At 38.9% G+C, this 15,978-nt stretch overlaps 1 protein-coding gene across 1 annotated transcript in view; it reads left to right on the forward strand.

Moving 5' to 3' along the window:
• The first annotated feature begins 2,854 nt into the window (after positions 1-2,854).
• The window catches only part of bmp2k (BMP2 inducible kinase), a 53,648-nt gene continuing 40,524 nt past the window's right edge, over positions 2,855-15,978 (forward strand). The window contains exon 1 of the mRNA XM_087849469.1: positions 2,855-3,745. Within this exon, the coding sequence (XP_087705595.1) occupies positions 3,595-3,745 (151 nt within the window). The 5' untranslated portion in view covers positions 2,855-3,594. The remainder of the gene's footprint in view (positions 3,746-15,978) is intronic.

The following is a 15,978-nucleotide window of genomic DNA, read 5'->3' on the forward strand; positions in this document are numbered from 1 at the left end:
GCTTTTCTCTGAATATTAGGAACCATCAGCAATCATAATACTTTTCAGTTATTATCACCATTAAAGCGTCACTGAAACCCCTTGAAACTCTAACTTCAGTTCCCAGAGGTCTGATCAACATTAATGGGAAAGGAAAGGCATCTGGAGTCATCTCAAAGTTTAAAAACAAAGTCTAGCTAATTGTGATTGTGTTCCTCTGAAAATTACCATCATTTCCAGCTGTTTTATTTTTATTTATTTTTTTAAAATGAGCATCACTATTGGAGCATCATTGAAGCCCCTGAAAAATGCTCTCAGCTCACAGAAAGCAAGCTAATTTTCATTTTCATTCATGACAGCAACAATGCTGGGGTTAAAAGTGTTTGAAGTCAGGTCTGTATGATTTAAAAAGATTGGACGGACTATTTGTGTTATTATAATCTCAGGGAATGTACTTTTTCTTATATTTTAAGAAATATTTTTCTTACATTTATTACTTAAATTTCAAGAATATCACAAGCTTTTTTCTGTAAATGTACAGCTATATTGTTGGATGGTATGGTTTTTTTATCCTCTGACTATAACATGCTTCCTTTTAACCAGTGAGGAGTCTTGGTTAAAAACACTGGCACCGGTCATTTTTATGTAGGACCCAAACACAGCACCTAAAGATGGTTCAACCACCAGCAGGTGGCAGCATACACTGCACAGACAACCAGACAACAATAAGTGTGTCAGAGAGGAAAGATTCCCCCCTGCAGAAACAGGATGTGTCCAGACATGGGGGTTTATAAAGTCATGTGATCCCACTCTGCTCCTCCTTATCTCTTATGTAATCCCCATCTCAGCCGTGGGTTGCCCCCACCCACCCCCCACAACTGCTGACCTGAATATGGTAATTGTGACCACTTATCTGTAGTGGTATATGTTTTCTTCCTCTAGAAACTGATGTGCGGAGGACATAGATGTCTTGAGGAGTAAAGTAATGAAAGTCTGTAGGTCTGTGTGATGGATTGTTAAGCCTGCACACGGCAGCTGTCACACCACTTCCTTGTTGGCAGTGTGTGGTGAAAAATTTGTGTTATTTTCCATTGCTGATGGTCATTAAAATGTAAGGGAGTGTTGTTAAGAGCTCAATTTACTGAGGAAGTAGCATGCCTTTAAAATGGCCATAAATGCTTTGTAGGCAGAAGAAAGACACAGATGAAGATAAATCAGGCTTTTTAATAATGAACAAGTTAATAAAGCTGGATCAGGATAACACATTAATTCAGTTCAGCTTGAGGTTTGTTTATTTCTCCATGCACTACATTCTTTCCAGGCTGTTTAGTGCTCCCCTTCCTCAACCAAACTGCTTAGTGTGTCACTCAGGCCGCCCAGTAACAGATGAGTATTGTCTGGGTGCCGCTATGGAAGCCTGTTGCTACCAAGAAAAGCAAATAAGCAGATATGAAGGCAAGCAGGCAGAAAACAAAAAATATAAATAATAATCATTGTAACAGTTTCTTACCTTTAACAAAGATATTTTAAAAATTATCAGAATTCATATTTAGTAAATTACATTTTTGAGGTGATGGTCAAAAATAGCTTAGCCGGATGCTAAACTGTGACAACCATTATCACATCACCAAAATGTTTTTATTGATTAATTAATTTATTCATTCATTAGGTGAAAAATGAACTAATTCTTGATACATATAGGTAGGGCAGGGACAAGGGCAGTTAAAAACATTGGCACCGGTGGTTAGAATAAACACCATGGTGGTAACAGGGTCACTCTACACCACTCTATACTTCTTTTTTAAATACGATTAATTTGGAAATGAACAAAAAAAAAAGGAAAATATGAGATCAAAGCCATTGTTATTCAGATTTTTTATGATGATGATAATGTGAGTTTGTGACAGCCCTATTAATTTTATCATTTTTAATTGTTTATATTTGTTAGTGTTGTAAATATAAACTATAGTTCTAGATTGTTTCCCCCTTTTATATAAGCTACAATTTTACACATCAGTGAACTCCTTTTTAAAACACATTTTTTATTATGACTTTTATGTAATTCCATTTCATTTGAGAGTTTTTTACCTTCTGGTAAATTGTCTTGTTTCTAGGAACAAAAGCACAAAGGATAATCAACGGGCTTACCATAATTAAATTTTTCATTTTTATTATTTTTTGGGGGGTGAGGGTTTAAATATATAATTTGTTTTATTTTTAATTTTTTTAAAATTTTACTTAACTAATCTTTTCTCATTTTATAAAATGTTTTTTTAGTTAACTAATGCCATTGCTTCATGTACCTGAATTCTCTACACTGAGAAATGAATGACTGAAGTTACGTGTGCCATGATGCTCAGGCTGAGTGGGTGGGAAGGCTGAGATGGTTTGGACATATGCAGAGGAGGGATAGTGGATAAACTGGACAAAGAATGTTGAATACGTGAGAGGAAAGGAGGAAGACCACAGAGGAGGTCAGTGCATGTAGTGAAGAAGGACACGCAGAGGGTTGGTGTGATAGAGGACAATGCTAGGGATAGGGTGAGATGGAAACTGAGGTGGTGACCCTTAAAGGGAGCATCTGAAATAAGATACTTTCATAAGTTATTTTTTATTTACTAAGTAAAAAAAAATGTTTTCATGAAAAATAAAATTACATTTTATATATGATAATTTTAATGATTAAAAATACTTGAATTTTGGTCAACTGATAGATGGATTGTTTTTTTATTAGTTCTATGCCCTCATTCATTAATCTTTCTTTCTTGCTGGCATCAATGGGCTTCCATACATTCTCCACTTACACCAATCATAACAATGAAAGGGGGCGGGGCCACATTGGGTTAGGTTGTCACTCTCATTGGGTAAATAACAAACCACCCACTTATTTTGAAGCCTGCCGTTAAGGAGTCACGAGAAGTTTAACGGTTAGAGAAGCTCAAGGAAAATGACACAAATGAACCGGATGAAAACGGCTTCACTGGAGTGGTTCTGACAAGCAGACGACGCCCGCTTGTATCGCAGGTGCCGTCTCGTACTTTGTTAGCCCACCTGCACTCGGGGCGGCTCGAGGAACCGCTGTAGCTGCTAGCGAAGCTCGTTAGCCGCTAACCAGCGAAGCTAGCGAGCTAACTAGACGAATCGCCCGACTAGAGCGACCAAGTGGCGGGCGTGAAGCTAACCACGTCAGGGCTGGTTTTGGAGGGCTGGTTGGCTGAATTTATTCCGTTGAGGAGTTTATTTCCGCCCTTCTTCTACAGTGCTGCTCTTCTTCCCCGTTTCATTGTGTCGGAGCGTCCTGACTGCATGCACGCATGCTAGCAACTGCCACAACTAGCTAGCGTAAGCTAAAGTGGCAGTTTTTGTTTTTGTTTTTCACGCTGTCGCCGGTACGAGATTTCGGAACGCGGTTGTGTCACCATGACGCGTGGTTATTAAGTGGACTTTTTAAATGTCGTGCAGTCCCTCTAGGAGAACCAGACGCGGAGCATGCAGGAGAAGAAGAGAGTCCAGATAAGTAGATAGGGGACGCGACCGAGTTAAACTGGACTGCGGAGTCGATTCGCCTCTGATTAGGGATTGCATTTTGGTTGGCCCTGACAGAGATAGGAAAGGATGAAGAAGTTTTCGAGAATGCCAAAGTCTGAGAGCGGTGGGCTCGGAGGGGCATCCGGGTCCAGCTCCAGCTCCGGAGTCAGCAGCTACTTCGGGAAAGTGTTTTCAGTCGGCCGGTACCAAGTCACCGTGGAGGAGCTTGTTGCAGAGGGTATGTATCGCACATGCAGCTTAATGATGGTAACGGGTTTATTTTATGGCTCGTGTTTGTTCTACTGAACATGTCCTTGTGATAGAAGTAGGTCGCTCTCCTCTTCCAGGCAGTTGCCACTTAAACTGGGACACCGGGGATTTGGTGCATGGCTAGAATTAAAGCTTTCCCCATACAGCTGTGGTTTACATCTTGCTTCAGCTGATCCAAGACTAGGGGAGTGGAGAGGAGAAGGTGTGGGTTGCCCTCGGGGTCCAACCCTTCTGTGTCAACATAAAGCAGTGTAAAAGTCACTTTTGCCTTATCGAGAGTCTTTAGCATGGGTTAAAACAGTTTTGCCCTCTTTACAGCATATGTGTAGTGCTTGTTTACAGCAGCAGTCCTGTCATTGTACCCTCCCGTATTAGAGAGAAAGCCACACCAATCAGATGACCCCCTGTGAGCAAGCACTTGGTTATGGTGGGAAGGACAAACTACTACTACTTCTTTTTTTTTTTTAACAGGAAGACTTCTCCAACAGAAATGGGCTTAGGGTGGGGCTCCCATCAGGCTTAGCCTGATTTATTTAGTTATTTATTTTTGGTGTGGGAGACTAAGGGAAAAAAGCAAGCTATAAAATATTAAAATAAATGTACAAAAGTATTAAACATAGAAATCAAGAAATGATGATAAGCACATATGTATAGTCAGCTAAGAATGACCTACTCCAGGTTAGGACAGGAGGTACACATTATTAATACACACTACAGTAATAATTAGGAATGGACTAGTTTTGAAAGACTGATTTCCTGTTGTAGCTTGTTTTGAGATATTACATCTAAATGTGTGACACATAACTTTGAAATTAAAATCTTGAGAATAAAAACATTTTTACTAGTTTCATTTATCTATGATTAGTGTGTGGTCACTTGTCCAAAAGCACCTGTTAAGCTGAGGAATCCCCGAACTCTCTGGCTGTGTGGGGAAATTTAAATCAAAGTAAAAGTCTTTCAGTCTCAAGATGTAAAACCCTACAAATGTGAACTTTTTTTGTTTTTCCTTTTTTTGTCATTTAAATTGAGCTGTGAACTTGTTGGAAACTTGGTACTGGCTTTATTTGGCCCCTGGTTTTGCCTGCTCTACCACTTTTGAAGATGTGCTTTGCAAGACTTCTTGGAAAGATTTTAAAAATTCCTTCCTGATTTAACAACGCCTTGTGTTCAAAAATGTTGAAACCACCTCCAAGCACATTCAGCCAGCCGGGCAGAAAAAAGAGGAAGTGTGGAAATAAACAGCTTTTGAGCAAGAGTTACTGGTTCACAAATTGTCCAGTGCTTATCAAAGCATGTTGATTGAAAACATAGTTAGAAACTTTAAAGGTAATTTAGCCAATTAGACAGCTAATTAGTCCTTAGAGTGGTTTTGTCAAACATGCAGCCCAGGGGCCACAACCTTCAAAACAAAGATGTCGAAACTGTCCCACTGGATGAGTTTGCAAAGAAGTCACTTATTTCTGCAGTTTCTTTTCTTTCAAATTCATGGTGTGGTAATGCCAGCTTCACTACAAATACCTACAAAGTTTAAAGTATTCCTAAATATTGACCAGATATTTACCAGCTTTGATTTAAGAGTAAAGATTTTACACACATCAGATATTGTTTTGGTGTTTGCTAATTTTCAACTTGTTGAAAGCCAAAAAGTAGTTGATGTCAATCAGAAATATGCTAACATTTGGTTTTAGATTTTACTTCGGAAAGGTGGATATCTTTGCCCATTACGACGCACACCACTCGAGACGTTTTTGTGAATACTTTTGATGGGAAATGTAAAATCAATCTGGGAGGGGAAGAGAATTCCTCTTGTGTAGGAAGCAGTTGTTTTTGCCTTTTTGTTAGAGGATAATGTGACTCTAATGAGACATTTCTGGGAAAGTGTTCTAAGAAATCATTCTCAAAATAATACATATAAATATATTTATGAGTAGCTTTTTTTTTTCTTTTTCTAGTTCCCCCTCACTGCTGACTTCTTATCTTATTTGATCACACTCAACAGCATGTTTGACACTATTTTACTCGATTGCTCAGATTTTCTCCCTGCTGTTTGAGGACTAATTTAGTCAGAGGGCGAGCCCTAAAACTAAGCTTAATCTGGGACAATTTTAAAGGAAGTTTAACCTCTCAGGTCCCACCTAAAATTAACCAGAAGAGACATTATAATCAAACACATTTCTGAGCCCATAATCGTTCTGTGTAATCCTGTGCTAAGTGCCTCAGTGGTGACGAGCATGTCTCTTCATGCAGCTGTAAACACGCTGTAAACTTGATCTCACTCGCCCAAATTAAAAACAAAACAACACAACTCTTCCTGCAAGCAGTCATGAGTCTGTGTCATCATATAATCATGTGCAGAGTCTGTGGCTGGTTTTTCTGCACTGTAACCTTGGCTCATCAGTCTGTCCCAAGCTAAAGAGCTGGGTGTCTGGACTGCATGGTTAATCATATAACAGAATATTTCATTTCACCAACTGTGCCTGGTACATTTGAAAGTAGATGAAATGTTAAAGTGGAAAAAGTGCTGGTGCCCGTGTGAAAGGTCTGTATGAAGGTCTAAAATCTGTTTATGGCTGTGAATAAGCCCTTCATTGCAGCAGTTTTTGTCTCCCTGAAACTTTTACTTCAGCTCGAGTAAAGATGACTTTTTAGCCTAGACCAAACTTGAATTTGCTGCAGCTCAACTGGTTTTGTGATGATCTAGAGGAAATGGGAGGTTTTCATACGTTACAGGTTGTTTTATTTATTTTTTTATCTTTGTCTCTGGATTTCTGCTGTCCCTGTTGAACTATGTTTTGGTTGGCTGTGAGCTTTGACTGATCGCTCTCTCACAGGATATTTCTATGTTAAATTTATGCTGTAGGTATGTTGTAAACACAAACACTGTCCCATAACCTAACATGCACCTCCCTGGAAATTTAACATGTTGCCATTGATGCTGTTCATACAGGTATAAATACTGGCAATGGTGTCGGCCGCTGGCATAAGCCAAGTCGTAGACTCGATGTAGATTCATTACAGAAGCATAATGCAGGGATTACTGTTGTCTGCTTGTTGTCTTATCAGGACAAGCTGTGTTGCACTTTAATCTAAGGCTCCTGGATTAGTGCAACCTCCATAATCATGATTATGCTTCTTAATAACTATAGTTTAAAAAATTTAGCACAAATGTATAAATTAACATTTTTTTAAAGCACCTGGGAGAGGGCAGCTTTATAAAATTTAAAAAGACAAACATGAAATGGTAATGTATGTTTGTTTACTATCATTGAATTTTATTAATGTGTCTGTTCTCTGTCCAGTTAAGTAGCTTTCTGATATGCAGTGTCCAGTGTAATACTTTCCCATACTGGGTCAGTAGATCAGAATTAATTTATATACATAATCTAAATTTGCAAAATTACGACTTACAAAGCTTGTTCCCTTTGAGACCCATGTTTCAGGTGTCAGTGAGACAGTTGCTGTCAGCCTTGAGCAAAGTTAATAAGACACTAATTTAAAGATTGATGCAAAAAAGGCGGTTTTTGTTTCAACGTGTTCTTCATTCTCTAAAGTTGTTGCTGTTTAAAGCAAAACAGTGGAGGACAGGAGCAGCTGAAAAGATACTTTTCTTTGCAAATAATCTTTGTGAAACAGATGATTTGGTAAAGGATTCTCAGTGACTTCATACCTGCAAGTGGGCTGCTTCGCTGCCTCTTTGAAGCTACCTCACTACCCCTTCTGTTTGTTTCAGAGAGGCTTTGTCATAAACTATGACACCGATCAGACTCGTATATATTATTACAATGTTGTCATATATAAAAGGCCTGTATTTGTTACAGTGCTCGTCCCATGCTCTAACCATTCAGCAATATTGGACCTCCAACCACTAACCAATGCTTGCTTAAATGTTTGCTGAGGTTTCAGGGTTTGTGGGCAACTTTGCACCAGTGCACATTTAAAAACGAGTATTACAGTTACAGTTGTACGCATTAAGTTGTCTTTCAGCCGAACAGCAACACCGATGCACAGTCAGGATAAACATGAGCAAGCACACTTCAGAATGTGCATTTTTGTTAAAAGTGAAAACAAATTCTGAATCAATTGCTGAGTCTGCATAACACGGGTTTGTATATGTGTAAAGTGAAATTAGTCCTGTAATGACAGCAACACAGTTGGGTTAAAATTACATGTGAGGCAAAGCTGCAGCTTTAACACTGGCTCATATCGAACGGTCTCTTCCTGCTGTCGTAATCTGTTCAGATAACCCACATTGCATCAGTTTGTTTCCTGTCTTTTCATGATGCCTCCACACATCTAAAGATAATGAGCCTCAAGTCAGCAGAGACCACGGTTCTTGACTTGACTACAACTAGATTCCTTTTGAGATTATTTCCTAACATCGTCCTGGTGGAAATTCACAAGAAGAAAGCTGTTGCATTAGTGTGTAATGTTTGCTCTAAAAGGAAATGAACAAAGTCAAACACAAAAGAGGAAAAACTTACGATGTTTGATTTTATTGGAATGTCAACATGAGAAAAAGACTGACTTAAGACAGCACAGGCTAAGTTTTATGATCCTTATCCTACAGTTAATGAGGTTTACGTTTTTAACAGACACTATAATAATAACTAGACTATACCGTTTATGGAAAAGTTGCAGTTGGATTGTTGCTACTGTGGCCTGCTGTTAAAAAGTTGAAGGTAAAGATTTTTGTTAAAAATCTGAAGGGAATATATTATACTTGTATCATAAAAAAATGACAAAGGAGGAAAGAACTAAAAAGGAAGGTTTATTAAAAAAAAATCTGTCGCAACTAAAAAACTGAAAATATGAGATTTATGAGCATTTAAAATTTTTCTAAAATTGAAAAGTGAACTTTTTTTTATCTCACGTTGTGATGAATTTATTGTGTCATTGGGTATTTGTCTGCAACACTAAAATCACTGGAAAAGTCTTTAAATACTGGAAGTTCATCAGTATGCTCAGTGTGTAGTTCTGGGTCACTCATGCGACTGATGTCAAAGTACTGAATGGATCATGTGAGGTTTTTTAGAGTGGCTCATCTCTTGGTACCTCATTCAGCTATTATCCTGCAGCTGTGCGTGTTTAATGAAAAGCACGAGATTCCTGTAAAACCAAGCACACAGTTATAGTTTGTAAGAAAAGAGAAGCTGGGGCACTCCGCATAAAATCAGTCAACTCTGAAATGGTTCCAGGCTTAACCATTTTAATGGTTCAAAATCACTTAATTTTTCAAAATCTGTTCAACAGCTTTAAATTATTTATTGGAGCCATGCATATTGCAGTGAAATCACTAAAACAGCCACTTCAAGTGTCACAATCTAAAGCTAAAATAGTATTTTGTTCATAGTGAAGCTGCACTAATTTAATGTTTATGGTGAAAAGTAACAGAAACAAGCACTGGTGCTCTGAATGTTGATTTGGTTTCTGATGATTAACTGGGGAAAACTTAAAATTGTGAATTTTTGGGGAAACCTTGATGTCATATATCACCATGTAGGTTGGTGGCTGGTCAGAACAAGTTATGATGTAATAAAGGACTCCTTTTCACTGTATTTTCATACCCGGCTTATCTTTTAACGGTGTTTCCCTTTGCATTGCAAGACTTGCATGTATTTATCAATCCTGAAATTTACATGGATGTCTCCTGTAACGAGGGCTAAAAAAAAAAACTGCTGTAAAAACAATGCAAGTTGAAAAGTGCTTGAGGTCTGTAATACTGAAAATATTCACATCACGAAGGTAAAATTTTGCTAAACTTAAATTTAAGAAAGTTATTATGTAGGATTTGGTTGAATTTTGAATGATCGTACACCTTTGTTTTTAGTTTTTTAAAAAGTGCAAATTTCAGTCCCCTCAAAATAAAATTTTGTGAAGTTCAAAAGTTTTCTTAACACCATGTGTTTATCTTTTGGTTTTCCATTGAGACGTCTGCCCAGCTGGACAGTTTGTACCCTCAGTCATTTCCCTCCACTCCCTCTTTAGCCTCTGCGGTTTCTCTTGAGCTCTGTGCGATGCTGTCTTCAAGAGGAACACAGAAGCAACTTGTGAGAACAGGATGCATCTGTGAGCAACTCTTTCTTATCGTGCACACTCCCCTGTCAGGGGCCTGTCGGAAAAGGATAGAAATTAAGTTGATTAAATGTGGGTTTGGGATAAGTCTGTTGCACTACACCCAGTGGCCAGTTTTAGCTACAATTTTGAGATCTAATATAGAAGTTGCACAGTTATTTAGTGCTCTGTGAAGTTGTTAATGTTTAAAACTTCACCATTTCAGTGATAAGTCATTACAGGGATTTAGAGAGAGGAGAAAAACTGCAGCAGCTTTAAAATATTTAGACATTCTGGGGAAACCCACTGAAAATCTCTGTGATCACGTTGGGTTATGTCTTCTTCCTGCTGATGCAGTTGTTGTGAATTGTGACACCTTATTGTGTCTTAAGCACCAGTATAAATGGTTATGATGCTGCACTAATGTCACAGTTGGCACATGACAACCAATGCTGTGACCATCAGCGCGGCTCAGGGAGGGAGCTCAGACCAGTTGCTGCTCTTTCATGTTGTTTCATGTTGTTGTTTCATGAAAGTAGGTAGTTGAACTGGTTCTGTCATCTTGAGCAGGATGTCATTGTGAATCCAGAGCTTAGACATCCCATGTGACCCCGGGCTGCTTTGGGATCTTTCAGGAGGAACTGGAAAATGTTGCTGTGTAAAACTGGAATGCCCTGTTTAGCCTGCTGCCAGTGCGCCCCAGCTTCAGATAAGCAGAGTAAATGCTTGGGTAGACTCTGTTGATTCTACTGTATTGTCAATGAAAGGGAATGTATCTTAAGTTTACAGCCCCTGACAACAAGGTCAATTAGCCTGTCTTGTGTATTTCACAGCTATAAAAGCTGGGTCAGTGGCTTTCATTACTCAATAAGTTTTGTAGTCAATAATTTTCTCTTTTCACCTGCAGTAAGCACAGGTAGGTCGGTTTAGGAGTGTGCATTATGACAAATTACTGTTTTACACAGCAGACACCTGCTGCATAATTGACAACAGAAGAAGCTGCTCATAAGTGGTGGTGTTGATGATGGTCAAAGTTTTTACAAGCGTTAAATTACATCAGCTTGGGTTTCACTGTACAGAAGTGAGTAAAAGGAATACTGTGATCCTTTTGGAGCCACACAGTTAAGTCACAATCTCCTACAAGTTGTCTCAGAGGAGAAGTCTGAAATTTTATTTAGCTGATGACGGTGTTTGTAGATTTTTGCAGTTCTGGTGGAAAGCACATTCTTGTTATCATGACTTGTGTGTGGCTGATTACAGACGAGGCACAAAAAATGTTTTAAGTGATAGATGAAGTGACATGACATGTTTTGTTTTAGTTACCATGCTAAACAAGCACATTTTCAGAGAGCAGATGATGTTACTTATCAATTGAAGTCTCATGCGTACATTTTGCAAATGTGATTCGTCTGTCGTAGGTTTTTCCAGTTGGATGTGCTGTGTAGGCATAAATTCAATAAAAAATGTGTTGACTGTAACAGGATTTTGTAGCTGGACAAACTGTCTCTGGCTAATAGCCCTGTAACTGCAGTCAGAATACTTCATTAAGCTGTTTGCTGAGCAGACACTGAGCATTTAGCAGGTAAACTGCCTCTGGAACATATCTTGTTGCATAATGGCTCCACCAGACCACCGGCCATAACAGGACTGCTGTACTTACCACCTCCTGTAGGTACAATTCAAACTGTTCATGTTGGCATGTGTTTGTAAATTCTTGGTAGAAACGTCACTGCTGCTTTATAATTAACAGGAAGACCTTGGGTTAGTGGTTTCACTTCCTATGTTTGCAGTTTTACAAGCACATTAACTACAAGGTTATAATTCATCAATGTCTTGTTTAATGAGGGTCACCTCCACCTTCTAAGCGCATTTGCTCTTGTTTTTCATTCATTTTTCTCCAGTCTTTTTCATCTTGAAAGCTTCAAAGCAAGCTCATATCTCAGCTGACTAGTCTCCACATTTCACGTAACACAAAGGTGACGGAAAAACAACTTATTTTTTCCCCCTGAACATGCTGACTTCACACACATGTTCTGTTTGGTTTCACCACAATCTTGAAACATATGCAGTTGGGGCTCTGTAAGTTACAGGCTCAAGAGATGACAGCAACGTAGGATTTTCAGTCGTGACAGGGACTACATAAACAGGAGAAATGCAAACACAGTTGTCATGCAAATTGAACCTTGTTCTTTGCCACTTTTGATCTGGACCGTTGTCACGTGTTCACCACGCAAGCTTCACTACTAGAAATTTGCAGAACAAATTTATCAATGCAAATGAGGTCACATGAGAGCAGTTTGCAGAGTAGATCTGATAAGTTCTTCAGTGGGATATTCTTCAGCAGCTTTGTGTTAGACAGGGGAAAATAACAAATGAAAGCTCATGCTAAATTAAATATACTGCAGATAGATCTGCTTCCTTTTTGGGTCTGACACAGTTAAGATAAAAGGAAAAGCGTTTGGCTTGGGGCTGAGCGCTGTGGTTGATAATGGAATTAAGTAACAGTTTCTTCTCTGAGGTAGAGCAATGGAAAAACTATACTCCTAAATTTGGTGTGTTTACAGTAATACTGGTACGGACTTTCAAACTGAATACTCAATACTTCCACAGCTTGGCAGGTTAGGGGTTTCACCATAATGATTTAAAGGCTCCGCACACCTAAATCAATGACGGGTGTTTAGGAGGAAAATAAATTAAGGTTCAGGTGACCTTGGTCAGTTGCAATGAAACAATGTTCACACAGTCACTTGCACACAGTAATATGTATTCACCCCCATCCACCAAGGCAGAATGCAATCAACCAATTAGGAAACGCTAACTATTAGGCACATCACACGTGTACTATTGGTCAGCTAACTTGAACATTAGTTTTGTAATTGAGCCTCTAGAAACCAAAAGAAAACACACATTTTTAGCCTTTCATTTATCAATAACATCCAGTCACAACACTTAAGTTTTCAAACTTCTGGTAAGGTAGACCACCACTATTTCTTCTTAGTTGCTGGTAGACTTTTCTCAGCTTCAGTCTGACTTTTAAGAGAAATATTTATTTATTTATTTTAGACAAATAATTGTGCTGTCCTGTTAAATTAACACTCTTAATGTTATGGACAGGCAGGACCAACAGGACCGATGTTTGCTAGGTCCAGATTAACATTTATCGATAACTGTTTAACACTTAATAAAGCTCATGTTTCAACGTTTCAACAGCATCTGATCTGTTGAAATTACTCATAAAATGTTCAGCGTTGTGAACGGTTCATGTGTTCTAGTACTAGAGAAGGGAGGGGCTGTTCACCTGAATGCCTGCCTGTAGGTGTGCGCAAAGCTGTGTGTCCATTGGAGTAAGCAAAGATGGCACTGTTGGCAGTACATGTGCAAATGAGTGTCTAATCCGATAGTCATTTTTAATATTGATTAATATCTGATTATCAGTTTTATTTATTTTTGACAACCCTGCAGCCTGATATATTTGAAGAGATGTTTTCTCCTTCTTCTTCTACTTCTTTTACTACTTCTGGTAGAAGAAACTGGTAATGTGGTCTTAATGACCAGGGTACAGGAACCTGTAAGCTCTGAGATGTTTTGTTGGTGTTAATAGGATTAAAAACAAACAGGAGCAATAGATGATGGTATCCACTGGTTTCAAAGCCTCAGCTTTGGAACTTTGGAGTGGTAAGTAATCGGCTCACGCTGGACTTTTAAACTGTGCAGTGCCCCACACTGACACAGATACTTAATAAACAGTGCTTACCTAGCATGGGTTCTAGGGCAGTTTCTGGTGCTTTGTTCTATAATTCTCTATAATGTTGACCGTACAATGCTGGTCTCCGTCAAACACCGGATCAGTGTCTGTGTGCTACTTTGTGATGTAGCCCAGCTGCGTATAAAGGAAGCAGGGATCTGCTTGGGGGTGCTATTCTGCTGTTGAGCTTTAAAAATTGAATATTTAATAAGTTGAACTGAAGGAAGCAGACCACGAAATTGGCAAAATAAAACAAAATGACACCCAGTATTCTAATGACCCAACCCTGTGGGTCTTGTAGTGAGTCTCAAACAAATGAAGATAAAGCGCTCATCACTTGTGCAGGAAGCATCTTAAGCTATGCTTTTTCCCCACCCCTTCCTTTCTCATCCATCAACAACGAATGTGTTGAAAATAATTAAATAGTGCTTATGTGGTAAACATTGTTTTCCGGTCGATCAGTACATCTGCCAGGACATCCATGCTGTCTACGCTAATCAATAAAATCAGATTTATTTCTTTCCTGCGCTGAGCTTGGATTAAAATGGATTGACATATACACCATAATCATGTCGGGATGCTCAGAATATATAAATATTATATGATGTGACATAAGAGGAAATTATAACTCATTTGATCCTCCCTCTGCCAGCACATCGTGATGAAAAAGCATCCCATCTACAATATTAGCATACTGTAATGGTGATGAATGGGCACATTGTGCCTCTTTGTTGTCTTATTCTAGCACCGTAGAAAGAATGCTGGTACGACACAGCTCTCGGTCCCGTGATGGGCATCGCTGCCTTTGTGCTTGCTCATTGAGGCCTTCTGTCTCTGCCTCGCTGCGCTGCCCGCCATCCTCTTTGTGAAGCTGCAAATGAATAATTTTCTACCAATTCACCATGAGCTGGTTTGCAGCGGGCAGCGAGCCAAAGGTGGGAGTGAACTCGGGTCATGTGGAAACAAAAAGACATTGATTGATGTGGACATTCACTACAGCGCTTTAACATGAGCCCACTTTCAGTGAGGGATTTGGTTTTGATCAGTAATTGACGAATGGTGGGTTTTATGGCTGTCTCTTTGAGGCGCAGCAAACAGTTTACTGGATTTACATGGTAAATGTATAAATTAAAAGTCAGATTCACAGGATGCCGTTTTGCTTCTTGTATGTTTTGTTTTTTATTGTTATGAATTAAATCATTGGTGGTGACCATGAATGACGACTGCTTTTTGTTAAGTATTCATTGGAAGTGACCTAATGTTAATATGCCATCATGTCTTGTGCATAAAAACATGTTTCCTGCCCTTCTGTAATATAGAAACTAAACTCTGAACTCATTGGACCACATGATAGTGAGTCAGAGGTGTTGACCACACGACCCTGGTCTGGCATGGGCTGTTCGAAACCTGACAAACATTTATCTAATTCAGAACCATTTCATTCTTTAAACCAGAGGTCTCCAACCTTTTTTGCATCACGGACCGGTTTATGCCCGACAATATTTTCACAGACCGGCCTTTAATGTGTCGCGGATAAATACAACAAAATAAAACTAGTACCGGTACTGAAAAAAAGAAGATTTATTCATAACACACGTGAAAAGACCAAGGAAAACTGAGTTAACAATCAAAACGATAACAAAATAAAGCTCAAAACCGATAAAAACCCTGAAAACTATACATTTCACACCTGAGCCTCAACTCTCGCGGCCCGGTACCAAACAACTCACGGACCGGTACTGGTCCGAGGCCCGGGGGTTGGGGACCGCTGCTTTAAACCATCTATGCACTGCTTATTTATTCATTTTGTTTATTGTAAAGGGAAAAACACTACAGAATAACTGGATAACTAAATTAAAGAATAAATGGAATTTGCTTTTTGCATCTATTTTGCTCTGGGTTTTGAGTATTTGCTTGTAAACCAGTTGAGTGGCACATACTGGAACACAATACCATAACAGCTTAAAGGCAAAGCTCTTATTACTGTAATTTTGCTGGTTATAGGTGCCAGTTACTAGGATTTAATGATAAATGAGAGAAACACAAGGTGTGTGTAAATGTGTAATTGGCCAAAATATGTCATCAGTGATTGTGTTTGTGTTGATGGGCTTGTTAAAGTTTACATCAACACTGAAGAACACATGGTGACTATTTTGTGTGCATTTTTGGGTCCGCAAATTAAATTTCTTGAACTGAATTGTTTGTGCTGATGTGTAAGTAGTTTGAGCAGAAAGGCAAAAGGGCTTCAAACTTTGTTTCTCAGCCATCAGCGTTTCCTCACAACGTGGCAGTGGAGTCTAACCACCACTCGTCCTGGCTTTTATTTGTCTTAATTACAACACTTTCATCAAAGTCTGGGTTTATCCTAAATTGTGGCTCAGAGGTTGTCATGGTATTGCAGTGAC

The sequence above is a fragment of the Neolamprologus brichardi genome, chromosome 12, assembly GCF_056152115.1.
Source record: "Neolamprologus brichardi isolate AB-2024 chromosome 12, ASM5615211v1, whole genome shotgun sequence".
Lineage (NCBI taxonomy): Eukaryota > Metazoa > Chordata > Actinopteri > Cichliformes > Cichlidae > Neolamprologus > Neolamprologus brichardi.